The sequence below is a fragment of the Zalophus californianus genome, chromosome 11, assembly GCF_009762305.2.
Source record: "Zalophus californianus isolate mZalCal1 chromosome 11, mZalCal1.pri.v2, whole genome shotgun sequence".
In the NCBI taxonomy this organism is placed as follows: Eukaryota; Metazoa; Chordata; class Mammalia; order Carnivora; family Otariidae; genus Zalophus; species Zalophus californianus.
Genome location: NC_045605.1, coordinates 104365166 through 104392001, shown reverse-complemented (window position 1 = coordinate 104392001; position 26836 = coordinate 104365166). Strand labels below are relative to the sequence as shown.

Below are 26836 nucleotides of genomic sequence, written 5' to 3'. Positions count from 1 at the left end.
TTAACTGCTTTTTCCATTGTCACTGTTTGTTTACTTGTTTATTTAATATCGTCACTATTTATTGATTAAAATGTTTCCTAGTGCTTCATTTTTTAAAAACCTCCTGAGTTGAACACTGAATTTTTGGCTTTCGGAAAAAATAATTAAATCCAACTGTGAATAGCCGCAGCTAGCTTTAGTTTGTGTCTTAAAACCCCTTTGAAAAAAAAAAAAAAAACCCTTTGAGGGAAAAAAAGGTTTTTTTGAGGCCGGTCGGATTCTCGTTGTCACCGTCGGAGTCCTGCTCTGGGATCCCGACGCGGTCCGGAACCAATGTATGAGGGTCGCGGACGTCGCCGGACGGGTTTTCCTGAGAAGCCCAGGCGCTGGTTCCTTTTGGGTGTCCCGTCAGCGCGCATGCGCTGCCTGCGCTTCGCCGCTCCCGCCTCGGGCTCGGGCTCGGGCTCCGGGATGTCCGCGTTGTGCGACCCTCCCGGGGCCCCAGGGCCTCCCGGGCCTGCCCCGGCCACCCACGGTCCCGCGCCGCTCAGGTAGTCAGAGCCCCTGGCGTCTTCCCCCATCGCGCGGCCCTGCGCCGATCCCCAGCCTTCTCGGCAGAAACCCGGATCCTACCTCGAGAACTCGCGTCAGCGTTCTCAGGGATTCCTGCTCGGGTCTTCCCAGACCTCAGGGAATGCCTCACCAAAGCTCTGGGCTCCAGTGCCCGCACTCCTGAGATCTCGGTCCTGCCTCCTCCTAACGCCAACGCCTAGTTACCCCAGATCCCGGCCTTGTTTTCCCAAGAGTTGGGGATATCAGAACTCTTGGGAACCCAGCTGTCCTGCCCCTTTTAGACCCGAGAGAACCCAGGGTCCCCTGACTTTATGGAGACTCTGGGAACCCAGTCCCGGAAACCCGCCAAATGCTTCCCTCTAGCCTTTGCCTTGCCCTCCAACTAAGTTACTCTCTCTCAACTTAGGGTGGTTTGTTTGTTTATTTATTTATTTATTTATTTAAGGAATCAGAGAGGGCACAGTCGGAGCCCTATCAGCCCCTAGAGGATGCGGTCTTCTTTGGCAGAAAAGGCAGTGGACTTTGCCTCTTCCCATAACACCGGCTTCTGAACGCCTAAGACTGAAGCCATCTGTTTGGGAGGGGAAGGGTTGAAAGGCAGACATTACCTTGTCTGTATCCTGGGACACTGTGATTCCTAGGCGCCAGGAGGATGCCTGGAGTTAGTTGTTGATGTGGAGTTCAAGTGATGGGTGGTTAAGATGCTTGCAGAATATGGGGAAAAAACAGGTACTAGGAGGCCTTAATGAGGGACAAGTTGAGTTTAGGATTTTCTTTAAGAGCATAATCCCCAGTGCTTGTGTTTTGGGGGGAGGGTAGTCAAGCTGGAAAGGTGTTTTTAAAAGCAGATGTTGTAGCCACACAAGGTATATTTACTCAATTCAAAAAATACTCATGGAGTACCTCCCGAATGCCCGGCACTTCAATAAAAAGGGATTCAGTGTTGAAGAGAATAGAAATGTTTACTACCCTTTTGGAGTTCATAGTCTGATTACTTAACATTGGTTTTCTTATCTGTAAAGTGGGATTATACCTTATTAGACAACAGCCTAAAGTGGGCTGTTGTCTGGATTGAAATAATATACATAAAGTACTTAACGAGTACCTGACATGAGTTACCTAACATTGATATTATTGTTATTATTGAAAGAAAAAATATTTATTGGGTGATTAGTGTGAACTTGATACGGTGCTTAAGTGTTTCATGTGCATTATCTTATGAGGGAGGTACAGTTACCCCTGTTTTACATGGAAAGAAACCAAAGCTCACAAGGGGAATGTAATGTGCCTCACATCTCCCAATGCTCTAAGTCTGCTTCTCTTGCTTCCTTTTAGTGCTCAAGAGCTGTCCCAGGAAATCAAGGCTTTTCTGACTGGCGTGGACCCTATTCTGGGCCACCAACTCTCGGCCCGGGAACATGCTCGCTGTGGTCTTCTCCTGCTCCGCTCTTTGCCACCTGCTCGGGCTGCCGTGCTTGACCACTTGCGAGGTGTCTTTGATGAGAGTGTCCGGGCCCACCTGGCTGCCCTGGATGAAAGCCCTGTGGCTGGCCCCCCTCACCTCCGTCCACCCCCACCCTCCCATGTCCCCGCTGGGGGACCTGGTCTAGAAGATGTGGTGCAGGAAGTACAGCAGGTGCTGTCTGAGTTTATCCGGGCCAACCCAAAGGCCTGGGCACCTGTGATTAGCGCATGGTCCATTGATCTCATGGGGCAACTGAGCAGCACATACTCAGGCCAGCACCAGCGTGTGCCCCATGCCACTGGCTCCCTCAACGAATTGCTGCAGCTGTGGATGGGCTGTCGGGCCACCCGCACATTAATGGACATCTATGTTCAGTGTCTCTCAGCTCTCATTGGTAGTTGCCCAGATGCCTGCGTGGATGCCTTGCTGGATACCTCTGTCCAGCATTCCCCACACTTCGACTGGGTTGTGGCCCATATTGGCTCCTCTTTTCCTGGCACTATCATCTCCCGAGTTCTCTCCTGTGGCCTTAAGGATTTCTGTGTTCACGGTGGGGCTGGAGGCGGAGCTGGTGGCAGTGGTGCAAGCTCTTCTCAAACCCCCTCTATAGACCCCTTCCCTGGATCTCCTGCTATCCCTGGGGAGAAAAGGGTGCCCAAGATTGCCTCGGTTGTAGGCATCCTAGGGCACCTGGCCTCCCGCCACGGAGACAGCATCCGCCGGGAGCTTCTGCGAATGTTCCATGATAGCCTGGCAGGGGGCTCTGGGGGCCGGAGTGGGGACCCGTCCCTTCAGGCCACAGTCCCCTTCCTACTGCAGCTGGCGGTCATGTCACCAGCTTTGCTGGGCACAGTCTCTGGAGAGTTGGTGGACTGCCTTAAGCCTCCAGCTGTGCTGAGTCAGCTGCAGCAACACCTGCAGGGATTCCCCCGAGAGGAGCTGGACAACATGCTGAATCTGGCTGTGCACCTGGTGAGCCAGGCCTCGGGGGCAGGTGCCTACCGCCTGTTGCAGTTCCTGGTGGACACAGCTATGCCTGCCTCAGTCATTACCACCCAAGGCCTGGCTGTGCCGGACACGGTGCGTGAGGCCTGTGACCGGCTGATCCAGCTGCTGCTGCTGCATCTGCAAAAACTGGTTCATCACCGGGGAGGGTCTCCTGGGGAAGGGGTGCTGGGCCCGCCCCCACCCCCCCGCCCTGTGCCCTTTCTAGATGCGCTAAGAAACCATGTCGGAGAGCTGTGTGGAGAGACCTTACGATTGGAACGGAAGCGCTTCCTTTGGCAACACCAGCTCCTGGGGCTGCTCTCTGTCTATACTCGGCCTAGCTGTGGACCCGAGGCCTTGGGCCATCTCCTGAGCCGGGCCCGAAGCCCTGAAGAGTTGAGTCTGGCCACCCAATTATATGCAGGGCTGGTGGTCAGCCTCTCTGGCCTCCTGCCTCTGGCTTTCCGAAGCTGCCTGGCTCGGGTACATGCAGGGACTCTGCAGCCTCCCTTCACTGCCCGGTTCCTGCGCAACTTGGCACTGCTCGTGGGGTGGGAACAGCAGGGTGGTGAGGGCCCTGCAGCCCTAGGGGCCCGGTTTGGGGAGTCTGCATCAGCCCATTTGTCTGACCTGGCTCCTCTCCTGCTACATCCTGAGGAGGAAGTAGCTGAAGCTGCTGCCTCCCTCCTGGCCATTTGTCCCTTTCCTCAAGAAGCCCTGTCCCCCTCCCAACTCTTGGGACTGGTGAGAGCTGGAGTACATCGCTTCTTTTCGTCTCTGAGGCTACATGGCCCCCCAGGGGTGGCTTCGGCCTCTCAGCTTCTTACCCGCCTCTCTCAGACCTCTCCAGCTGGGCTCAAAGCTGTCTTGCAGCTGCTAGTTGAGGGAGCCTTACATCGGGGCAACGCAGAACTATTTGGAGGGGAAGTGGATAGGGACAATGAGACTCTCTCAGTTGTCTCAGCTCCTTTGGCTTCTGCCTCCCTGTTGGACACAAACCGGCGGCACACTGCAGCTGTGCCAGGGCCTGGAGGGATTTGGTCAGTTTTCCACGCTGGAGTCATCGGTTGTGGCCTCAAGCCACCCAAGTTTGTCCGGTCACGCAATCAGCAGGAAGTGATCTATAACACCCAGAGCCTCCTCAGCCTCCTGGTGCACTGCTGCAGTGCCCCTGGGGGTACTGAATGTGGGGGCTGCTGGGGGGCTCCCACCCTGAGCCCTGAGGCAGCCAAAGCTGTGGCAGTGACCCTGGTGGAGAGTGTGTGTCCTGATGCAGCTGGTGCTGAGCTAGCCTGGCCCCCTGAGGAGCACGCCCGGGCCACCGTGGAGCGGGATCTCCGCATTGGCCGGCGCTTCCGGGAACAGCCCTTGCTCTTTGAGCTGTTAAAGCTGGTGGCAGCTGCTCCCCCAGCCCTGTGCTACTGTTCCGTGCTCCTGCGGGGGCTACTAGCCGCCCTTCTGGGTCATTGGGAAGCCTCTCGCCACTCTGATACAGCTCACTCCCCCTGGCACCTGGAGGCATCCTGCACTCTGGTAGCTGTCATGGCAGAGGGAAGCCTCCTGCCACCAGCCCTGGGTAATATGCACGAGGTATTTAGCCAACTGGCACCTTTTGAAGTGCGTCTGCTGCTGCTCAGTGTCTGGGGCTTTCTCCGGGAGCATGGGCCATTGCCCCAGAAGTTCATCTTCCAGTCGGAGCGTGGCCGCTTCATCCGGGACTTCTCCAGGGAGGGCGGGGGTGAGGGTGGACCCCATCTCGCTGTGCTGCACAGTGTCCTCCACCGCAACATTGACCGCCTGGGCCTTTTCTCTGGCCGTTTCCAGGCACCTTCACCGTCCACTCTCCTTCGGCAGGGAACATAGCCTTTTCCAAGCTTCGGAAGCCAAGGGAGGTTGAGCAGTGAGAGAGCTAGGGGGCTAAGGTGCTGCAGAAAGGTGGAGGTTTCTCTTCTAAAACCTTGGCCTAAAGAGCGCTGTCACTTTTTTCCTCCCCCATCTTTTTTTTTCTAAATAAAATTTGCCGAGTTGAGAAAAGCAGAGTCCAGTGCCTCTGTCTGATGCTTAGAGCTGACAAAGTCGGACAGCACCTGGCTCTGGACAATCCCGCCCCCCGCCCTCAGGCTACGCCCCTAGACCCGCCTGCCGCGGGCATTTATTGTGCGCGCTCTGCCAATGGGACAGCCGCCCGGCCGCTCTCCGGTCGAGCCAATCAGAAGGCCGGAAGGGGCGGGCGCTAAGAGACGTGGCTCAACGCGCGCGGGGGGGAGGAGAGGCTCGGGGTCAAGGAGCAAACCCGGCACAAGATGGCGGCGGTAGCGGCAGTGGCGGCGCGTAGGAGGCGGTGAGGAGCCCGGAACCCGGGGGCACGCCCGGGACGCCCCAAGGCCCCTCAAACCCCATATCTCTCTTTCCTGTGTGTCCTCCTGAGACTCTGTTATCCCCTGGCCTCGTGAGCACCCTTTGTCCCTCTGGAGGCGGCCTCAGGCTCCCCCGGTTTCCTCGCGGTACATCTGCGCGGCGTTGGGGGCCCTTGCTTCTGGGGGCTCCCAGCTCTAGCCCGGCGGCTCAAGAAGGCCGCAACCGTTCGCTCTTCTTGGTCTTGGCCGCTCTTAGCCGCCCCCTCCCTTGGCGGCTCGCGGCGGTTAACGCTGCCGCCTCCTTCCTGCAGGGTGCGGGCCATCCGGGCGGGGGACTAGACGCGGCCGGGCCCCCGGGAACGCAGTCCACTGTCCTGCGGGCCCCTCAGCCGGGAAGCCCCGCGGCCTGCTATCCCGCCTGCACTACCCTTCTTGCCCTACCCCCCGCCGCCCCCCCTCCCCCGCCAGAGTCCCGGACCCTGCCCTGCCCTTGTCTTCACGTGGACACCAACCATGGCTTGTTCGGTGTTCACGGTCGCTGGGCACGGTTGGGGCAGGATCCCGTAAGTTCACGGTCTGCCTGGATGATGGTGCTCAAACACAACATGCAGTCGAATGTTTTGGTCTGCGCTTTCGAGTTTCTATTACCGAAAAAAACAAAAAACGGTTCGAAACGATCACCAGCGCCACAAAACGTTTACCTGGACATAACGGATGTACTGGGGTGGGAGAGGCATGTACTGTCACCAGCAGAGAAAAAAAGATTGGACTGTAAACTCAACTCTCTGGAAGCCTGTGATCTGAAACAATAAACGGGTGCACCTTACCTGTGGCTCATTCCTGACGTTGGCTTGTGACCACCTCTTGCTCTCGGGCGTTCAAGGCATTCCTGAGTTCCTAGGGCCTTCCAACAGGTCACATCTGAAAGATCTTTTAGAAATCTTATCCTCGTTGGCATTTCTCCCAAGCCCATTGCATAGATTGTGCAAATAGGACTCCAGAGGGTGTTTAACTCACTGTACTTCTGATTACTGCTGCTTTGGGCAGGTGGACATGGAGTCAGTGGTGCAGGGTGCCTGCTGCAGTCACTCCTCAGGACCTGGGCCACAAGGCTTGCTGTTGAGTTTTCTGGTAGCATTTCTTCTGCTTGTTTTGCTACTAATTATTCCTGCTTGGCCTATCAAAAGACAGTGCCTGGTGTTTCCCTCACTTTTCTGTGTGCCCTGGCTTGCTTTGCACATTCTTCTGGAACTGGAGGGCTTACTGTGTTCTGCCATCTCCTTTCTGGTGAATTTTCCTTACCTTTAGCTTTCAGGCAGATGCTGAGGCTAATGCTGGGTACAATGTATATAGTCTCTAGTTAGCAGTTTGCAAAGTTTTAAGACTTAGAAGAAGAGAAGCTTGTGTTTGTTTTCTCTCCCTATTTGGGACATTTTAAGAGTGTGCTCCTGGACAACCCACATCAGCCTCTGGGAAAGCATGTTTAAAATGAAGATTTCTCCCGGGGTTCGGGAATCTACATTTACTAAACACTGCAGGTAATTCTTAACAGACAATGAAGTTTGAGAACCTCTGTTTGGGATTTACTGAGAATGGATGAATGTATCTTTCAAACTAACTTGTTTAGCCAATTAGTCCCTTGTCTGTCATTTGATAGCACCTTGGGGAACTAACAGTTTATGGTAACCTTGGGGTAATGGTCCTCAGTGAGGCAGGCCCTGCTGGTAGGTAGCGTGCTGTATTGTGTATCATGAAGTACGTGCGCCCCGGAGTCAGGCAGAGCTGAGTTCAATCCCAGTTTCACCCCTTATTAGCAGTTCAGTTTTGGATGGATTATTGAACTTTTTATGCTTCAATTTTCCCATCTGGGAAAAATCCCAACCCTACATCCACCGAGAAAACAACGAAAGAAATGAAAAAGAGGTAGTATGTATCAAGAAGTGGTTTTGAATGATGGTTGCCAATTAGAGTTGTTTTGAGGAGATTTTAAAAACTCTGATGCCCAGGCCCCGCTGTGTGCCAGTTCGATCAGAATCTCGGGGTGAGATTGGCACTTTTAAAAACTTCAGGCTGAGTTGAAAACTAGGGATATAGGCAGTTAGCCCGGCCCCTCGGGGTATGTTAGGATTCAGGACATGTGGCTGTTGTTACTCTTTTCAGGCTTAGGTCGTGGTATTGGTGACTTATTTCGAATCCCTAGGAGTGGAGGTCTGAGGAGCAGGGTGCCTGGGTGCTAGGGATGTTGGGACTCTGGGTATTGTGACAACAGGCTAGCTGAGGGTACATCTTTAACTTTTCCACCGTAGCTCCACCTGATGCCTTGCCTGTGGAAAGGCATGGCTCGCTTTGTTTCTCTGTTCCTCACATGGTGCCACCGCTTCCCCTGGGACTGGCTGTTACTGCTCCTTTCCTCTGAGAAGCTGATGTAACCAGAGTCAATACCAGGGCCTCTGAAGGCCAAAGATCCTTTGTCCACTTCCCCTGCCTTTTGAAGGGAAGGTGTGAGTGAGCCAACTCCGCAGGCCTGACGTTTCACCCCATGTCCACTGTGCCTTCTCTTCTATTTGACCAGACTCTATTTTTCTCCCCTTTTAGGGCTGTGGTGGGAAGGGGCCTTTCTCTGTGAAGGTGGGGCCTTTTCTGATCTCTGCGCTGATTGTTCCCTCTTTGTCTTTTTTCCTCCTTAGGTCTGGGACAGGTTTGGTACTCGCTTGTTTAGGGGTCTGCCTGGGAGTTACCCTTGCTGTGGATAGAAGCAACTTTAAGACCTGTGAAGAGAGTTCCTTCTGCAAGTATGATATTTCTTGGAGAGTGGGCTGGAAAATAGGGTACTGTGGGAGGTGCTGTGGCAGATGGGGGGTAGCCTGGGGACATTGCAGGTGGTAGAGGGTCCTAGGAACATTGGGGAACCTTCCCTCCTTCCCATTTCACTTGGCAGGAGGCAACGAAGCATGCGTCCAGGCCTCTCTCCGTACCGAGCCTTGCTGGACTCTCTACAGATTGGTCCTGATGCCCTCACAGTCCATCTGATCAACGAGGTCACCAAGGTCAGGGGAGAAAAGGAGGAGTCTGGTGGGGGTGGGGAAATGGCTAAGGGGTAATTCGGCAGAGGTGAACCTGTAGCCAACATCCTATCCCAGCCATCTTGGGATTTTGTGAGGGATTCGTATCTCAGATCCCTTAGGTAAGGGGCTAGAAGGAGGAGACCCCTCAGGAGGGAGTGGGTTCAGAGGGCATTCCATGGTGTAGCCCTCTCCCTTCTCCAGATCCAAACCTCTGCCCCCACAGGTAGTGCTGGTGCTGGAGCTCCAGGGGCTTCAAAAGAATATGACCTGGATCAGGATTGATGAACTGGAGCCCCGGCGGCCCCGATACCGGGTGCCAGATGTATTGGTGGCCGAGCCCCCCACGTCTCGGTAAATTTTTCCTGAGAAACCTATCCATTTCCCTGGTCCTTTTGTCCTTCCCGATTAACCTTTATTTGGTTGATTTTTTTTTTCCCACTTTGGGATAACAGCTGACTAGCATCTCGTCCCTCTCCTAATCTTGCTCCATTTCTCCCTCTGTTTCACGCATTTTCTCTTCTGCCCTTTTTCTTTCATTCTGCAAACAGATACTTCTTCCAGTTCTGTGCCAGGCGTGGGCTAGGGGCTGACAATGCAAGAGTAGATAAACAAGGCCCCAGGTCTTGCCCTCCAGTGTTAGTGTCTTTGTGGTTGGTTCCTCCCGTCCTTTCCCTTCCCCTTACTTTTCTCTTTTTCTTTGTTTTTCTTCAGATGCTCATGATATGATTACTCAAATCCTTGAATCATGACACAGTGTCATTATGAGTATTCCATGCGTGGCGCGCTCTCTCTCTTTTTTTTTAAGTTTGTTTATTTTATTTTTTTTAGTAATCTCTGCACCCGACGTGGGGCTCAAACCCACAACCCTGAGGTCAGGAGTCGCATGCTCTGCTGACTGAACCAGCCCAGCGCCCCATGCATGGCTCTCTATTAAGTACTTAATTTAGAAAATGTTATGATAAGGGGCGCCTGGGTGGCTCAGTCGTTAAGCACCTGCCTTTGGCTCAGGTCATGATTCCACGGTCCTGGGATCGAGTCCTGCATCGGGCTCCCTGCTCTGCGGGAAGCCTGCTTCTCCCTCTCCCACTCCCCCTGCTTGTGTTCCCTCTCTCGCTGTCTCTCTCTCTCTCTGTCAAATAAATAAATAAAAATCTTAAAAAAGAAAATCTATAGAAAATGGTATGATAAACCCTCTTCCCTGTATACCCTTTACCCAGCCCAACCATTTACTTCTCACTATCCTGTGGTCCTGACCACCCTCAGAGGTGATTGTTACTCTAAAGTTCATTCCCTTGTCTTGTTTTTACAGTTGTGTCATGTATGCACATAAGAACAGGTATACACAAACGTATTTGTGTTTGTGTCCCTAAGCCATAAACTATGTAGGTGTGTTTGGTTTTGAGTGTTATACGGTAAGTATTCTAGTGAATGTGGGCTTCTGGAACTTCCGTCTTTGATATAACTTTATATAACTCTGTTACATGTAGCTTTAGAAATTCATTTTTACTGCCATATATATTCATATGGCGCCCCATGGTGTTAGCATTTTCTGAGTTGTGTTTATTATTAATTTTTAATATCATTTTTAATTTTTATATTTCTTATATCTTATATAATCTTATATTTTTAATTTAATTTCTTATATACTTTTTATAAAATATTTATTTACTTGACAGAGAACAAGCAGGGGGAGTTGCAGGCAGAGGGAGAGGGAGAAGCAGGCTCCCCGGTGAGCAGGGAGCCTAATGTGGGGCTTGATCCCAGGAACATGGGATCATGACCCAAGCCAAAGGAGACGCTTAACCAACTGAACCTCTCAAGCGCCCCTCTAAGTTGTGTTGAAATAATTCTCTATCTCAAGGTCAGAAAAATATATTTTTTTCTAAAAATCTTACTTTAGGGAAGTGTGGCTGGCTCAGTCAACAGAATATACAACCTTTTTTTTTTTTTTAAGTTTTTTTTTAAGATTCAAGACACAGAGGGCACCTGGGTGGCTCAGTTGGTTAAGCGACTGCCTTCGGCTCAGGTCATGATCCTGGAGTCCTGGGATCAAGTCCCGCATCAGGCTCCCTGCTCAGCAGGGAGTCTGCTTCTCCCTCTGACCCTCTTCCTTCTTGTGCTTTCTATCTCTCATTCTCTCTGTCTCTCAAATAAATAAATAAAATCTTTAAAAAAAAAAAGATTCAAGACAGAGAGAGCATGAGCAGGGGGAGAGGCAGAGGGAGAGGGAGAAGCAGACTCCCCGCTGAGACAGGAGCCAGATGTGGGGCTCGATCCCAGGACCCTGGGATCGTGACCTGAGCCAAAGGCAGACACTTAACCATTTAAGCCACCCAGGCGCCCCAGAACATACGACTCTTGATCTTGGGTTTGTGGGTTTGAGCCCCATGTTGGGTGTAGAGATTACTTAAAAAAAAAAAAAAAAAATTAAAAAAATCTTACTTTAAAATGTTAAGTAATAACCTGTCTGGAGTTGATGCTAGTATCTGGTATGAAGTAGGGATTTGGTACTGTTTTTTTCCTGTTTAGGAAATCTGTTTTTTTGACTTCACTATTGAATAGTTCTCCTTTCCTCACCAAACCGCCATGCTACCTCTGTTACATTTCTAAGTTCTAAGTATGCTTGGGTCCACTGCCAAGCTCTTCTTTGGTTCCTTTGGTGAATCTGTCCGCCCTGGCACTGTCCCCACAACACCAATAGCTCTTAGCAGTCCCCCCCCCCCCCCCCGCCACCCCTGAAGTGTCATCATTACTCTTCGCCCTTTGTGCTGCTTTGTATCCCTTTCGATCTCTTTCCCAGGCTTTCCGTCTCTGGCCGTGATGACAACAGCGTGGAGCTCACCGTGGCTGAGGGACCCTATAAAATCATCTTGACGGCGCGGCCATTCCGCCTGGACCTGCTAGAGGACCGCAGTCTTCTGCTCAGTGTCAATGCCCGAGGACTCTTGGATTTTGAGCACCAGAGGGCCCCCAGGGTCCCGTGAGTACAGGGGTTGGGACCAGAGAGAACCTAGTGTGCAAGAGCCCAGGGGTGTGGTGGATTTGGCCCCGGGTCCCTGGGAGGAAACAGGGTGGCAGGACCACCGTAGGGGCTGGGGCTGGGAGAAGCTGCTCTCGGGGAGAGTAGGAAGCAGACCCGGGTTGTGGTTTTCTCCCTTTCCTGTACAGATCAGGAGGCAAGTCACTTTTGTCTCTCAGCTGTACCCTGGGCACCTCCTCTGGGAGGCCTGCCTGGGTCTGCCTTTCCCTCTTCCCCTTCTCACACCATCACATTTCCCAGGTTTATTTTCTTCTTTTTTTTTTTTTTTTTTTTTTTTGTTTCTTTTCCGCCCCACCCCCCATCTCTGGAAGTTTGTCGACTGAAACTCACTTTTATGTTTCTGTTTTTGTGTTGGTTTTGTGCCTCCTTTTCCCCTTCCCTACCCATCTCCTCCTGCCCCAGTTTCTCGGATAAAGTTAGTCTCACGCTCGGTAGCATTTGGGATAAGATCAAGAACCTTTTCTCTAGGTAAATCCATGGCCACTGGTACTGTATCTGTTCCTCTGCCCTTACCTGCCCTTCACTCTGGTCCCAGGGGAAGGTGCCCCAGACGTTCCTATGCCCTGCCCTTCACTCACCCTTCTTTCCCCAGATACGTGGTATCTGGTCCCTGTTCCCCTGGCTGGGAGCCCCCTAGGAGAAGGAAGATGAAATGCTGGGAGTCCTTAAGGAATGTAAGGTGCTTCTTGCTTTGCCAAGGGGTGGAGAGATGCCACCTGATGCTGGGGTTTCTGGCTCTTAGCGGGAGTACACGGAGGCTCTAGGTGGAACTGCTTGCCAGCTGCCCTTGAAAGTCTTCTTTGGCAGAACCTCTTGTTTGAGTCCCTGCATATATCTGTAGAGGTTTGACTATGGTATGACCCACTTGCCTTTGTAAAACCCTGGTGTCAGGCCAAGAGGCTGAGGCCCAGTGAGAGTAGTTGGGGCCAGATTCTCTCGGAGGCTGCAGAGCCAGCACTGACATTCCCAGTCTAGGCACTTGAACCGTCCTGCCTGTCTCTTTTGGAATGCAGGCAGAGGCTAGTGATTTAGTCCTGTGTGTGGAAGGCACCTCCTGGTGGCATTTAATCATTTCCCTTTCTCATTTCTCTCCCCGTCCTTTGCATATTGATCTGCTCACTGGGGTCCCTCACCAAGCTTTAACATTCAGTCCCTTCCTCCAATGCCTTCATTCCTTTGGACCCTTGGCTCTCTATTCCCTTACCCCTCCTTCCATTAGCCCCTCGTCCCTGCCCCCTCTGGATTGGAGCAGACAGCTCTCCTACCTTCCAGGCAAGGATCAAAAGACCCAGCTGAGGGCGGTGGGGCCCAGCCCGAGGAAGCACCTGGGGATGGTGACAAGGCAAGTCGGTGGGCTGGGTGGTTGGGCACAGGGCTGGCTGGGAGGTTGGAGGGGAAAGGTCCACAGGAAACTTGAGCTCAGTCTCCCCGTTGGGGACAGGACTTAGAAGAGGGTGGGGGAAGAGAGAGCTAGTGTGTGATTGGAGGTGGTCTGCTTTCCTCCTCACAGCCAGAGGAGACCCAGGGGAAAGCAGAGAAAGATGAGCCAGAAGCCTGGGAGGAGACATTCAAAACTCACTCTGACAGCAAGCCATATGGTGAGGGACTGGGAGAGCCTTGGGCAGGGACGCAGGGACTCCTTGTCAAACAGAAGCTTTAAAGCCCATCTTTTGCTTTCCTTCCAGGCCCCACGTCTGTGGGTTTGGACTTCTCTCTGCCAGGCATGGAGCATGTGTATGGGATCCCTGAGCATGCAGACAACCTGAGGCTAAAAGTCACTGAGTGAGTCCCATGGTGACATCAAGAAATGGGGGGGAAAGAGGGGTCGGACTTTAGGGCTGTGGGGTGGTATCCATGCAGTTTGGATACTCTAGACAAGCATGGATCACTTCCTGTGGCCAGATCACCTTTGATGATCAGAAAATTCAACTTTGAGGGGCGCCTGGGTAGCTCAATCAGTTAAGCATCTGCCTTCAGGGGTGCCTGGGTGGCTCAGTCGTTAAGCGTCTCCCTTCGGCTTAGGTCATGATCCCAGAGTCCTGGGATCAAGCCTCGCATCAGGTTCCCTGCTCAGCGGGGAGTCTGCTTCTCCCTCTCCCTCTTCCTTTGCCCCTCCCCCCTGCTTGTGCGCGCGCGTTCTCTCTCTCTCTCTCTCTCTCTCTCATAAATAAGTAAAATCTTAAAAAAAATTCTCCTTTGAGAAAGGGCAGGGGGGCCAGTTTTTATCACTCACCTGTATCTGTGGGATGGAGGTTGTGGGTGCCACAGCCTAGGGCCAGTCTGTCTGTCTGCCTGCAGGGGTGGGGAGCCGTATCGCCTCTACAATTTGGATGTATTCCAGTACGAGCTGTACAACCCCATGGCCCTTTATGGGTCTGTGCCTGTGCTTCTGGCACACAGCCCTCATCGGGACCTGGGCATCTTCTGGCTCAATGCTGCAGAGACCTGGATTGACATATCTTCCAACACTGCAGGGAAGGTGAGCACGCGTGCAGGGAGGAGTAAGAGAGTGAGTCTTCAGGCCTGAGGCAAATGCGTATGCCAGGGGCGTTTACTTTGAAGAGGCTGGCTGGAGGCTCTTCGGGGGATACTGTTTAGGGGCTGGGTGGGAGAAGGGGCCCTGAGCCTTGGGAGCAGCATTTGAGTTCCCTGGTCCTTCCCAGAAAACACACACTCGTGGAGAAAATATTGCTTCTTTTGCATCTGTTGTCAGTACGTTTGTTAGTGACCGTTTGTCATGTACTGGACACTCTTGGAGGTGCTGGGGATATATTGCTCATTGAGGTAGGACAGGTCCTCACTCTCGGGGCGGAAGACAGATGGAAGACAGGTAAGGAGGCGGGCTGAGTTCCGCAGTGGTAAGTGGTGAGAAGGAAGTGCAGTGATCACGTGGTGGGGACAGAGACAGGCTGTCTGAGACGGCATGGTCCAGAGAGCCTCACTGAGGAGGTGATACCTGACCTCGGCCCTGACTGACTCCTTAGGACCCAGCTGTGTGAGGACTCTGAAGAGAACATTGCTGCTTTGTCTCTGGGTCAGGGAAGAAGAGGTGGGTGTCGGACCTGTGTCTCTGGTCCCCTCTGTAGACCCTGTTTGGGAAGATGCTAGACTACCTGCAAGGCTCCGGGGAGACCCCACAGACAGATGTCCGCTGGATGTCGGAGAGCGGCATCATCAATGTCTTCTTGCTGCTCGGGCCCTCCGTCTCTGATGTATTCCGGCAGTATGCCAGTCTCACAGGTACGCGCGTCCCCTCTCTGCCAGCCAGCAGCCACCTCCCCTGGCCCTGTCTTCCTGAGAGGGGTGACTCCGTTTTCAAAAATTCTGTGCCTCAGCCTGCTTACTAGTCCAGTACCTTTTCTCTCTCTCTCTTTCTCCCTCTCTCTCTCCCTCTCTCTCTCTCTCTCTCTCCCTCTCTCTCCCTCTCCCTCCCTCTCCCCCTCTTCCTCTCTCCCTCACCCCCCCAACAAGCCTCCATCAATTTCTGGGTGTTCCCGATGGCCCCAGGTTGGGCCTGACCCCATTGTGACCCCCGTGCCTGCAGGGACCCAGGCATTGCCCCCGCTCTTCTCCCTCGGCTACCACCAGAGCCGCTGGAACTACCGGGATGAGGCTGACGTGCTGGAAGTCGATCAGGGCTTCGATGATCACAACCTGCCCTGCGATGTCATTTGGCTGGACATCGAGCATGCTGATGGCAAGCGGTACTTCACCTGGGACCCCAGCCGTTTCCCCCAACCCCTTACCATGCTGGAACACTTGGCCTCCAAGAGGCGGAAGGTAAGAGGGCTGTGGCCATGCTCAGTCTTCTCCGGCACAACAGCCCTGGAGAGTTCTGAGCACCCCTGTTCCTTGCCTGCAGCTGGTGGCCATTGTGGACCCCCACATCAAGGTGGATTCCGGCTACCGTGTGCACGAAGAGTTGCAGAGCCGGGGTCTGTATGTGAAAACCCGGGATGGCTCTGACTACGAGGGCTGGTGCTGGCCAGGTAGGTGGGCCTAGAATTGAGGGAGAGCTATTGTGAGACCAGGGAGGTAGGATGGGAGCCATTTTGCCCCTTGAAGGTTGACAGCCAGCCTTAACTTGTCCTAGGCGCTGCTGGTTACCCTGACTTTACCAATCCCACAATGAGGGCCTGGTGGGCTAACATGTTCAGCTTTGACAACTATGAGGTACGGCAGCCCCTCCCCTACCTGCATCTGTCTCTCCCACCCTGCCTCCCTAAGTCCGTCATTCTCTGCCAGCCAGCCCTGCTGTTGTTGGTTGCCTGTATTTTTTTTTTTTTAAGATTTACTTATTTGAGAGAGAGTGTGCGGGGAGGGGGTTGCAGAGAGAGGAGAGAAGCAGACTCTCCGCTGAGGGTGGAGCCTGACACTGGCCTTGATCCCACCACCCTGAGATCATGACTTGAGCCGATATCAAGAGTCGGTGCTTAACTGACTGAGCCCCCCCGCAGGTGCTCCTGGCTGCCTGTATTTATTAGGAACATTTATCATGCTCCTCAGAGGACCCTGAGAAATGCTTTTTGGATTCTTAGGAGTTCTCTGCTCTTAGAGTTTGTCTTTTTCCTCCCCTCTGTCCCATTTTCTGCTTCGTGTGCCTAGGGCTCAGCTCCCAACCTCTATGTCTGGAACGACATGAACGAACCGTCTGTGTTCAATGGTCCAGAGGTTACCATGCTCAAGGATGCCCAACATTATGGGGGCTGGGAGCACCGAGACGTGCATAACATCTATGGCTTCTACGTGGTAAGAGGCTGAGTGAGGAGAGCCTGTGGGCTGGGGAACTTGCACAGGACAGCAGGCTTTTGTTCCTCACTACCCCTTCTCTCCTTTGTCCACCCAGCACATGGCAACGGCAGACGGGTTGGTGCTGCGCTCTGGGGGCCTAGAGCGCCCTTTTGTCCTGAGCAGGGCTTTCTTCGCTGGCTCCCAGCGCTTTGGTAAGATTTGGAGAATAGAGCTGTGACAGAGGGTGTAAAGGCCAGATCGGAAGAGTGGTGCACTGTCTGTCCACGCGGCTGTCCTCCAGGAGCAGCAGGCTGCATCTCCACCGCTCCCCCCCCCGAACCTGCACACTTTAAGGGGATCCAGGGACGGGGGAGGACCAGTCCCCTTTCAAGTGCTGTTGTGAATTCTGCCACCTTGGACAGGACCCCGGGGGCCCTAGAACAGATGTGGCAGGTCAGAGGAGTTGGCTGTATGAAAAGCAGAGCCCCGTCACTGTTGGCAAGCTCCATCTCCCTCATTTTCCTTAGGAGCTGTGTGGACAGGAGACAACACTGCTGAGTGGGACCATTTGAAGATCTCTATCCCTATGTGTCTCAGCTTGGGGCTGGTGGGACTTTCCTTCTGTGGAGGTGAGAGGGGGAGGAATTGGGGGTCTTGGTTTGGTGGGAGAGGAGCCAGGTAGAGGGTAGAGGGCACAGGACCCAGGCGCAAACAGAGCTGAGAGTCTAGGGTGGGACCTGGGGGAGCTCCTTAGGTAGCAGCTCTCTTTTCACCCTATTTTCCAACCTCTTTCCTGCCTCCCCTCTCCCAGCGGATGTGGGCGGTTTCTTCAAAAATCCAGAGCCGGAGCTGCTTGTGCGCTGGTACCAGATGGGTGCCTACCAGCCATTCTTCCGGGCACACGCACACTTGGACACTGGGCGGCGAGAGCCCTGGCTCTTACCAGCTCAGTACCATGACATCATCCGAGATGCCTTGGGCCAGCGATACTCCTTGCTGCCCTTCTGGTACACTCTCTTCTATCAGGCCCATCGTGAAGGCATTCCTGTCATGAGGTGAGGCATTCAGCTGGGTCTGCATAGAGTGGGCTGAGGTGGCTGAGGGACAGTGGGGACCGGGCTCCATCTCTAGGCCTCTTTTGCCACTCACCAGGGCCTTGTAAAGGAGGGAAATTCTGGTTTCAAGGTTGAGAGTAAGAAGAGACTGAGTAGCAGTAGCAGTAAACGTTGCTGCCTGGCATTGTTCGTCACTGTCCCCAGAGCCTAAAACAAGGCCCACAAGTATCCTTCCATCCTTGGGAGTAAGACAAACAGACAAGTACACAAATATGCAAATAAGAAAATTGCCAGGGTGCCTGGGTGGCTCAGTCGTTAAGTGTCTGCCTTCGGCTCAGGTCATGATCCCTGGGTCCTGGGATCGAGCCCCGCATCGGGCTCCCTGCTCTGCGGGAAGCCTGCTTCTCCCTCTCCCACTCCCCCTGCTTGTGTTCCCTCTCTCGCTGTCTCTCTCTCTGTCAAATAAATAAAATCTTAAAAAAAAAAAAAAAAAAAAGCGCCTGGGTGGCTCAGTTGCTTGGGCGACTGCCTTCGTTTCAGGTCATGATCCTGGAGTCCCAGGATCGAGTCCCGCATCGGGCTCCCTGCTCAGCAGGGAGTCTGCTTCTCCCTCTGACCCTCCCCCTTCTCATGCTCTCTCTCTATCTCATTCTATCTCTCAAATAAAAATCTTTAAAAAATAAATAAAAAATTTAAAAAGTTTAAAAAAAAAGAAAATTGTCAACAGTGATAAGCTCTTTGAATAGGGTAATGTAATTTAGTTCTACAAATGGCCTTTTTAAGAAGAAGGACATGTGAGTGGCACCTGGGTGGCTCATTTGGTTAAGCGTCCAACTTTTGATCTCAGCTCAGGTCTTGATCTCAGGATCATGAGTTCAAGCCCCATATTGGGCTCCGTGCTGGGTGTAGGACCTACTTAAAACACACAAAAAAGGGCATGTGAGATGAGCCCTGACTAATGAGGAAGATGGACTTTTGTGATCCAGAGGAAGAAAGTTCCCAGCACAGGAGATTGCAAGTGCAGACATCCTAAAGTGGAAATGAGTTTGTTGTGTTCCAGAGATAGAAAGACCAGTGTGTCTCAGGGTAAGGACCCAGAGGGAGAGGTAGGAGATGACGTAGGAGAGGAAAATTCGACCTGATGCAGGATAATGAAATGGCCACTGGAATGTTGCCGTGTGGAATAGTTTCAGGAGGAGGTGGGGGAGGAGGAGGCAAGCAGATGGATTAGGAAATTCAATGACTAGACCAAGGGTAGGTTGCATAGCTGAGGCCTACCATGCAGTCGGGCTGCCTGGCGCAAGCTCCTGGCTTGTCCCCTGTGCTGTTCTTATCTCCGGTTCCTGGGCTAGCGTCTTTGACCTCTGCCAGGACAGCAGGTGTCTTCCCTTGTTGTTTTGCTTCTTTCCTAGGCCCCTGTGGGTACATTATCCTCAGGATGTGACCACCTTCAGTATAGACGATCAGTTCCTGCTTGGTGAGAAATGGAGGGGACAGTTGCTGGTGGGTTGGCATAGGGCTGAGAAGTAAGCACCTGTGGGAGAGGGGTCTGTGGATGCCCCGGGAGGGAGGAGTGAGTGAGGCCGGTGGCACAAGGCGGCAGGCGTTTTGGTGCTCCCTGCCTGGGAACTGGTCCCCTCAATTCACAGCTGATTCTGGTGTGTTTTAGGGGATGCATTATTGGTTCACCCTGTATCAGACTCCGGGGCTCATGGTGTGCAGGTCTATCTGCCTGGCCAAGGGGAGGTGAGTTAAGGAAGAAAGGGTGTGATGGGGAAAGGTGGTGAAGGCCAACGAGGGTAAATAGGATGGGGGCCCTGTGCAGTGACCTACTGTGTGTTCTGCCACCCACAGGTGTGGTATGACATTCAGAGCTACCAGAAGCATTACGGTCCCCAGACCCTGTACCTGCCTGTAACCCTGAGCAGTGTGAGTATGCCTGGCCCAGCTGCCAGCTCCATCTGCCTGTCAGTTTCCAGAAGGGGAGAGTGTGTGCTTTGGAGTCCAGTATGTAAGTGGGCATAGATGGGCAAGAGCAAAAGACACTGCCGGGCCCAAGATTGGACAGTGGGGCAACTTCATTCCCTGGTCTTGCCCTAGATCCCTGTGTTCCAGCGTGGAGGGACAATTATCCCTCGGTGGATGCGAGTGCGGCGCTCTTCTGACTGTATGAAGGATGACCCCATCACTCTTTTCGTTGCTCTCAGTCCCCAGGTGAGGGCGTGGGCAGGGAGCCCCCTTAGCCCTCTGCCGGCCTTCCCGGGATTCAGTCCCTGGGGGGAGTGCCCCCCACTCCCTCTTGGGCTCAGGCTTTCCCCTATCCCACTTCCCGCTCAGGGTACGGCCCAAGGAGAGCTCTTTCTAGATGATGGGCACACATTCAACTATCAGACTCGCCATGAGTTCCTGTTGCGTCGGTTCTCGTTCTCTGGCAACAGCCTTGTCTCCAGGTAAGGAAGTGCTCATTCGTCCTTGGTAGCCTCAGGGATGCTCACAGTGCACTGTGCTCTTTTCTTGCATATGACCTTGCTCTGGGTCTCCTCCTTCCTTCTACTCTGACATCTTTCTCCCTGACAGGCATCTGTTTTTGTTCCCTCTAGCTCAGCAGACCCCAAAGGCCACTTTGAGACACCAATCTGGATTGAGCGGGTGGTGATAATAGGGGCTGGAAAGCCAGCAGCCGTGGTCCTCCAGACAAAAGGTGAGGGGTGAGACTGGCCCCCAGGCGGGGGAAAGAGGGGAAGTAGGGGCAGGGCTGGGACACCTTGCCTGTAGGAAAGCAGTTGCTATGCCGTAGCCTCTTGCTGTGACCATGGAACGCTTTCTTTTTCTCCACCAGGATCGCCTGAAAGCCGCCTGTCCTTCCAGCATGACCCTGAGACCTCTGTGTTGATCCTGCGCAAGCCTGGCGTCAACGTGGCATCGGACTGGAGCATTCACCTGCGATAACACAAGGGATGTTGGGGGGTGGGAAGGGTGCAGTGGTGATGAGAGTTCCTCTTCCTTCTGCCTTGGAGTTTGACCGTCCCCAGACTTCACCTTTCTTATCTGAAGACTCAAATTCTGCCAACATCTGGGCAGGATGAGAAGCTGTCCCTGCACTCTGAATTCTTCCTGTGACCTCCTGACCTCTGCCACCCCGCTGACACCAAGTCTCCCATCGTCCCTCAACACTCTGTTGCTCTAACTGGAGCACACTCACCTGTGAAGACCTGGGGACCGTGAGACCCTTGCTTTTCCTTCTTTTTCCTTTCTTTTGGGGGCCCTGAATCTCCTCTAGACCCTCTTCATTTATACCTCTTGTGTGTTGATGCCATTTCTTGGAAGAAGAAGAGGGCAGTGAGCTTTAGGGCTCCTTTTCTCCTTCCCCTTCCCTCCCCACCAAACTGCTCTCCTTTTGTTTCTTTCTCCCGATTCTTCTCTGTCAGCCCTCCCCTTTTTATGCCCCACTGATACACTGGGACCACCCCTTACCTGATAAGGGATGAATGGATCAAAGGAGTGAGGTTGCTGGAGAACATCCTCTTCCCTGTCACCCCAACCTTTCCTCTCCCCGATTGCTTCTAGAGCTGCTGCAGTTCTGACAGGGGCAGTTCTGTCTCCCCTGTCCTTTGGGCGAAAGAAGTTTCCGCTCTTCCTTAAGAGGAGATGGGCATTAAACTTCTTTTGCCCCCTTTTTGTCCCCTCGGGGGGCATTCAAGATGGAGAAATCAGTTGTGGTTTCGTCAAATCACGGTCACCTGTATTTATTGCTGGGAGAAGGCTGAGGGTGGGGGGAGATGATCATGTGTGCCCAGGGTCGGCTTGAAGCCCTGGGTGGGGGGTGGGGGAGGACTAACTGGGGACAAGGGGGGATATTTGTGGCAATTTTTTTTACTTCCTCTTGGCCCCCAGCTGCGACAGGTTTTGATAAAAGGAGAAACAATAAAGAGAGAAACCAGTAAATAACTGTTGATGTCCGGATTCTGATTCTGGCCTGAACCACAGACCCTTAGAAGCCTAAGGGCCTGACATTTTCATCTAACTTCAGCATGAGCCTCATCAGTTCAGCAAAATGAATGAGTGCAAGTCTTCCTCAACTTGCTAGATGCCAATATTTTCATAGAGGAGTCCAGCAAGTTCATCATATTTTAGGAGGCCTAGTTAATAGCGGTGACCAGAGCTGATGGGGTCCCTCTTGAATAGAAACAGCTTTATAGTCATGTTCACATGCAAAAGGCTGCTTCTCCTTAGCATCACTTTTTAAAACTCCCCATTGTTTTGGTGACAGAAAATAGATTTCTCCATTTTGGAGACCACCAGTTTTAAAGATGATTTTACCAGGAACAAGAGGGTTTTTTTTTTTTTTTTAGGGAAAATGCTCAGGAAGGCTTGTGCCCGTGAGTAGTTAGGGGATGTCGTTATGCAATTCTCAGCTCAAATATTGCCAGTTTCCTGGGAGGTAGCCCACTGCCTTGGCTCCCCCGCTCCCTCCCCTCCCCCCATACACCGCCACCCTTATTGTCATACGTTTGAGAAACGTGGGTCGGAGGAAGCGGTACAGATTTTGGAGACAGGTATCTAGAAGGGGCATAGAAAACTACATAGTGGCAATTTCATAGTTTTTGTCAACCTTGGCTACTTGTCCGTGAAATGGGGACAATACCACCTGTCTCAGGATTAGAGTGAGAAATGCGATGCGTCAGAGCACAGGCCTGGCACGGGAGAAGTCCTAGATTTCATTCATTCGTGTAACAAGCGTTTGGGGAACTGTTACTGGGTGCTGTGGTTGAAAAATGAATGAATGAAAATAAGGAAATCTGCGCACAGGGACTGGAGTTCAAGGGGAAGGTCTCAAAGTCGCTCCCACGAGGCTTCTCACTGCCCGCCACGCGAGCTCGCCACGCCGGATGTGACGTCACCCACTCCCGTGGTTCTCAGAACTAGGCGGAGGGACCGGAAATTAACCCGAGGGGTGGGGTGCAGACTGACCGGAAGTGGGCCCTGGCGGGCGCCGCGGAACCCGAGCTCGCGCGAGCCGGTGGAGCGGAGCGTGGGGAAGGCGGGACACGGGGCGGGGCCGCTGCAGGGGCGGGGTCTCCAGCCTGGCGGGTGGGGGGCGGGGACCCCCCAGTCCCCCCGAACCCCGCCTGCCCCGGCGGCGACACGGCCATGAAGCTGAAGCTGAAGAACGTGTTTCTCGCCTACTTCCTGGTGTCGATCGCCGGCCTCCTCTACGCGCTGGTGCAGCTCGGTGAGCGGGGCGGGGCGGGGGTGCGGCGGGCCAGCCCGAGGGCGCCCGCCGCCGTGCATCCCGCCCTGGGGATGAACCCCCGCGCAGACACCATTCAGCCGGCTCGGCCCTCCCACAGCCCTCTGCGGCCGCCGGCGCTCTCCCCTCTCTAGGATGCACCGCCGCTTCCCGCCGCACCTCGGATGAAATGCAGACTCTTTCCCAGAGTCCGCAAGGCCCCGCATGATCCTGTGGCCGTCAGCCTTTCCAACCCCATTCCCTTTCCCACTCGCTCGCTCTGCTCCGGCCGCACTGGCTGCATGACAGTTTCTCGAAAGCCCACGCTCATTGCTCTCTCAAGCTCTTAACCTCTTCCTTCTGGCTGCGGTGCTTTTCTCCCTGCTCTTCCTGGCCGCCGCTTTCTCATGCTTCAGGTCTCAGCTCAAATGTCACCGCCTCAGAGAGGCCTTCCCCGACCACCTTAGCTAGCGTAACTCTTCTTTTTCTGGATTCTCTTTTTTCTCTGTCTTACGTGTTTCCTTCGTGGCCCTTATCACAATTCGTAATGATTTTACTAATTTGTTTTTTTGCTCAGTGTCTGCCTCCGCCACTAAACTGAAAGCTCCATGAAGGCAGGGACCGTGTCTGCTTTGCTCCCTGCTGCATCCCCAGCACCTAAGGCTGTGCCTACCACGTGGAGCATTCAATAAATATTTATCCAATAACAGAATCAATGAATTTTATGAGTCTTTGGTCACACAGCCAAGGGAACAGATGGAACGTTGCCTCTTACACAGAGAGACAGGGCTTAGGGCTTGATCCTCAGGCATTTAAAAGACAGCCCTGTTTCAGAAGATCTAGTTGTTCTTTATGGCTCCAGAAGGCAACATTAGGATCAGCAGGTAGAAGGGATGGACGCAGATGATTAGCTCAATATCCGAGTGAAAGCTGTAACAGATGGAATTGATTGCAGTTGGAGGGGGCTGCTGATTGAGGCCAGGAGCTTCCCCCCACCCCCCAATCAGGGGTGTGGAAGAGGCTGTCCGGGAGGTTGTCAGGAGATTCCTGCACTGGCTAGGAGTTGAACAAGAAGGTTATGCCCCTTTGGGATGCTCAACATGCTGTGGTTCTCTGCCCCCATTCCTGCTTCCTGGGACCAGGTCAGCCATGTGACTGCCTCCCTCCCCTGCGCGCAGCCGCAGAGCAGCTTCGGCAGAAGGATCTGAGGATTTCCCAGCTGCAAGCCGATCTCCGCCGTCCACCCCCTGCCCCTGCCCAGCCCCCTGAACCTGAGGCCCTGCCTACTATCTATGTTGTTACCCCCACCTACGCCAGGTATGGGCTCTGGTGTATCCCAGAGGCCTGCATGGGCCAGGAGGTTGGGGTTGATGATGAGTTTGGGGAGGCACTGGGCCAGGTGATGTACCTCAAACTAGGGCACGCCAAATGACAGGATAAATGAACCACACCTCTCTTTCCTCAAAGATTTGTGGGAAAAGGGTTGTTTTTCTAGTAAAACAGGGGTATACTCTGAAATAGAATACACAGTTCCTAACAAATTTTAAGATAGAACAATAAAGTTTCAAAGAAATGTTGAGCTTGCCCATGAGTTCACTCTCTCTCTCAGGGATCCTTTGGTGAGAAAGTTTGAGGATCCCTGACTAAATTGAAATAGGAAAGGGCTTGGCCTTACAGTCATACTAGGGTCTAGAAATAATTACACCAGCTATGATTTACAGTGTGTTTATTCTCTACCAGGCACTGTGCTAAGGGCTTTACTTTTTTTTTTTTATTGTAGTTTTTTTTTTTTTTTTTGGGTACAAACCAACTGGGGAACATGGTTTTGGATCTATAGCTAAAGAGCCTTAGAACACCTCCCTGGAATCAGGTGGCTGACCCATGTAGGCACAGGCAGCTCTAGACCCTGTCCCCTTCCACACACACGGCACCAGCCCTGGGGCAGACAGACCAAACTGCAGGAGAAAGAAGCCTAGAAGAGACTGGGCCACACCTTCCCAGTTTCTTGTCTAAACTCAGGCAAATCCTCCCCTGGAGAGGAATGAGGCAAAGGGCTCCTCTAAATCTCTCTACCTGGAAACCCAGAAAGAGGACCTGGCCCTCCTGGTATTTTAGAAAGTCATTATAATTTAATCTTTAAGACAACATTGTTGTAAAGTGCCGTTATTCTCATTTTCATAGCCAAGGAAACTGAGGCGTGGGGAGATCTGACCCATTTCCCCCAGGGTCTCTCCTACTAAGTTACCAAGCTGGCATTCAAACCCAGATCTGTCTGATTCCAAAGCCTGTACCCTTAACTTGTAGTCTCCCACGGCCAGAGCCCTGAGGTTGAGGGGGCTGCCGGACATGGGCGGCAGGAACAGGGCAGGTGAGCACAGTGTGAAGTTGACAGACAAGAAGGGGAGTTTGGGTGTTGGTTGGGAAACACCATGGGGGTTACTGGAAGGGACCCAGGAGAAGCTACATGCAGGGGCCGGAGTGAGCAGATGGTGCCGACCCCTCGCCCTCCCCTCCATCTTTCCCCCTGCAGGCTGGTGCAGAAAGCGGAGCTGGTGCGGCTGTCCCAGACACTGAGCCTGGTGCCCCGGCTGCATTGGCTGCTGGTGGAGGATGCCGAGGGCCCCACCCCGCTGGTCTCCCGGCTGCTGGCTGCCTCGGGCCTCCTCTTCACACACCTGGCGGTCCTCACCCCCAAGGCCCAGCGGCTCAGGGAGGGTGAGCCCGGCTGGGTTCGGCCCCGTGGTGTAGAGCAACGGAACAGGGCCCTGGACTGGCTGCGGAGCGGAGGGGGCGCTGTGGGGGGAGAGAAGGACCCCCCTCCAGCCGGCTCGCGGGGGGTTGTGTACTTTGCAGATGATGACAACACCTACAGCCGGGAACTCTTTGAGGAGGTGAGCCGTGGTGTGGGGGGATGGGGAAAGAGGCAGGGGGGGCCAGCCTCGCCCCGGTTGCCTTGGTTACGGGTGGGAGGAGGGGGAGCAGTGGGGCAGAGTGGCCTCAGCGGCCCTTCCTGCTGCTCCCTTGCCCCTGGGCCACCCCCTGTCTGTTTCTTCTCTCCTGACCTCTCTTAGATGCGCTGGACCCGTGGTGTCTCAGTGTGGCCCGTGGGGCTGGTGGGCGGCCTGCGATTTGAGGGCCCTCGGGTACAGGATGGCCGGGTTGTGGGCTTCCACACAGCATGGGAGCCCAGCAGGCCCTTCCCAGTGGATATGGCAGGATTTGCTGTTGCCCTGCCCTTGCTGTTGGCTAAGCCCAGTGCCCAGTTTGACGCCACTGCTCCCCGGGGCCACCTGGAGAGCAGTCTCCTGAGCCACCTCGTGGATCCCAAGGACCTGGAGCCACGGGCAGCTAACTGCACTCGGGTAAGGAGCTGGAGGTGGGCAGAAACCTGGATCTGGGATAGGGAATGGTGATGGGGGAAGCGGAGTAAGGCTTGGGGGAGGAGGATCAAAGGATGGGTGTTTGAACCAGGAGGGACCCTCCAGAGCTTGGACTCAACCTTGCTTACTCTCCTGTAGGGGAAGCTGGGAGCCAGGGAAGGAAAGAGGTCTCCTGGGCACCCACGTAGCGCAGAGGGGGTAAGGGGATGAGGCCCCGTTTGAAGGCACTAAAGGCCCCTGCCCTTCACACTTTGTGGCCAACGCTGCGTGTGTAGAGGGGGTGAGAGAATCCGTTCCACGCTGAGGGCCCCAGAAGCCTCATTACAGCTGGGTCCAGCTCTAACTGAAACGCTCCCGGGACAGGTTCTGGTGTGGCACACGCGGACAGAGAAGCCCAAGATGAAGCAGGAAGAGCAGCTACAGCGGCAGGGCCGAGGCTCAGACCCAGCCGTTGAGGTGTGATGGCAGCCCCACCCTGACTACCACCGCGCCAGGCACGAACCTGGGGGACTGGGCCCCTGGCCTGCCCAGGATGCAGTTTTCCAAATCCTGACCCCTCAGAGCCAGGGGCGGCCCCTCTGCCCCCTCAGCCCCAGGGCGTGGCCCAGCTGCATCTCCCCTCCCCCAGCCTGCCATGTGGCACTGGCCCACGGGGGGGGGGGGGGGGGGGGGGGGGGACAAGCGGCCCTTGTGTTGAGCCAGGTCAGCCCCGTCTGGGGCGGAGCAGAAGGACGGACACTCAGGAGGGAGGGCTGCTGAGCAACTGGGTAACTTATTGGGGCTGGGCATGCACTGGGGGGCTGGAGGAGCTGGGCTGGACCCTCCCCACCTGAGCATGCGGACCCCCCGTCCTACCTCCAGAATAAAAGATCTCAAGCTGGAGGGGCCTCTGGTTTCCTTCCTTGCGCGTGTCTGGTTCTCGCGTTTGATCCTTACCAGAATCAACACCTAGGCGTCCTGGCTTCTCTATCAGA

General features: G+C 53.9%; 2 protein-coding genes across 5 annotated transcripts; both read left to right on the top strand.

Annotated features, from left to right (window-relative positions):
* Positions 1–397: 397 nt before the first annotated feature.
* GANAB (glucosidase II alpha subunit) lies at positions 398–21233 on the top strand. Of its 4 annotated transcripts, none has more exons than XM_027578303.1 (25): positions 398–530; positions 1888–3399; positions 8049–8153; positions 8300–8408; positions 8650–8777; positions 11227–11406; positions 12739–12808; positions 12977–13064; positions 13152–13248; positions 13765–13945; positions 14553–14706; positions 15011–15246; positions 15329–15455; positions 15560–15639; positions 16072–16215; positions 16313–16409; positions 16725–16826; positions 17009–17252; positions 18665–18729; positions 18922–18998; positions 19107–19181; positions 19353–19466; positions 19590–19702; positions 19853–19953; positions 20092–21233. In XM_027578303.1, the coding sequence occupies exons 1-25, from the start codon at positions 451–453 to the stop codon at positions 20199–20201; spliced, it is 4389 nt and encodes a 1462-aa protein (XP_027434104.1). In that variant the 5' UTR covers positions 398–450; the 3' UTR covers positions 20202–21233. The 4 variants fall into 4 exon arrangements, with proteins under 4 accessions (XP_027434104.1, XP_027434101.1, XP_027434102.1 ...); XM_027578300.1 differs by lacking the exons at positions 398–530; positions 1888–3399 and adding exons at positions 5273–5345; positions 11869–11934; XM_027578302.1 differs by lacking the exons at positions 398–530; positions 1888–3399 and adding exons at positions 5278–5345; positions 11778–11934.
* A 996-nt stretch (positions 21234–22229) lies between these two features.
* On the top strand, positions 22230–26739 carry B3GAT3 (beta-1,3-glucuronyltransferase 3). The gene is made up of 5 exons (XM_027579417.2): positions 22230–22485; positions 23625–23799; positions 25013–25373; positions 25554–25844; positions 26226–26739. Exons 1-5 carry the CDS (start codon positions 22404–22406, stop codon positions 26322–26324), a joined length of 1008 nt encoding a protein of 335 aa, XP_027435218.1. The 5' UTR covers positions 22230–22403; the 3' UTR covers positions 26325–26739.
* Positions 26740–26836: the final 97 nt, after the last annotated feature.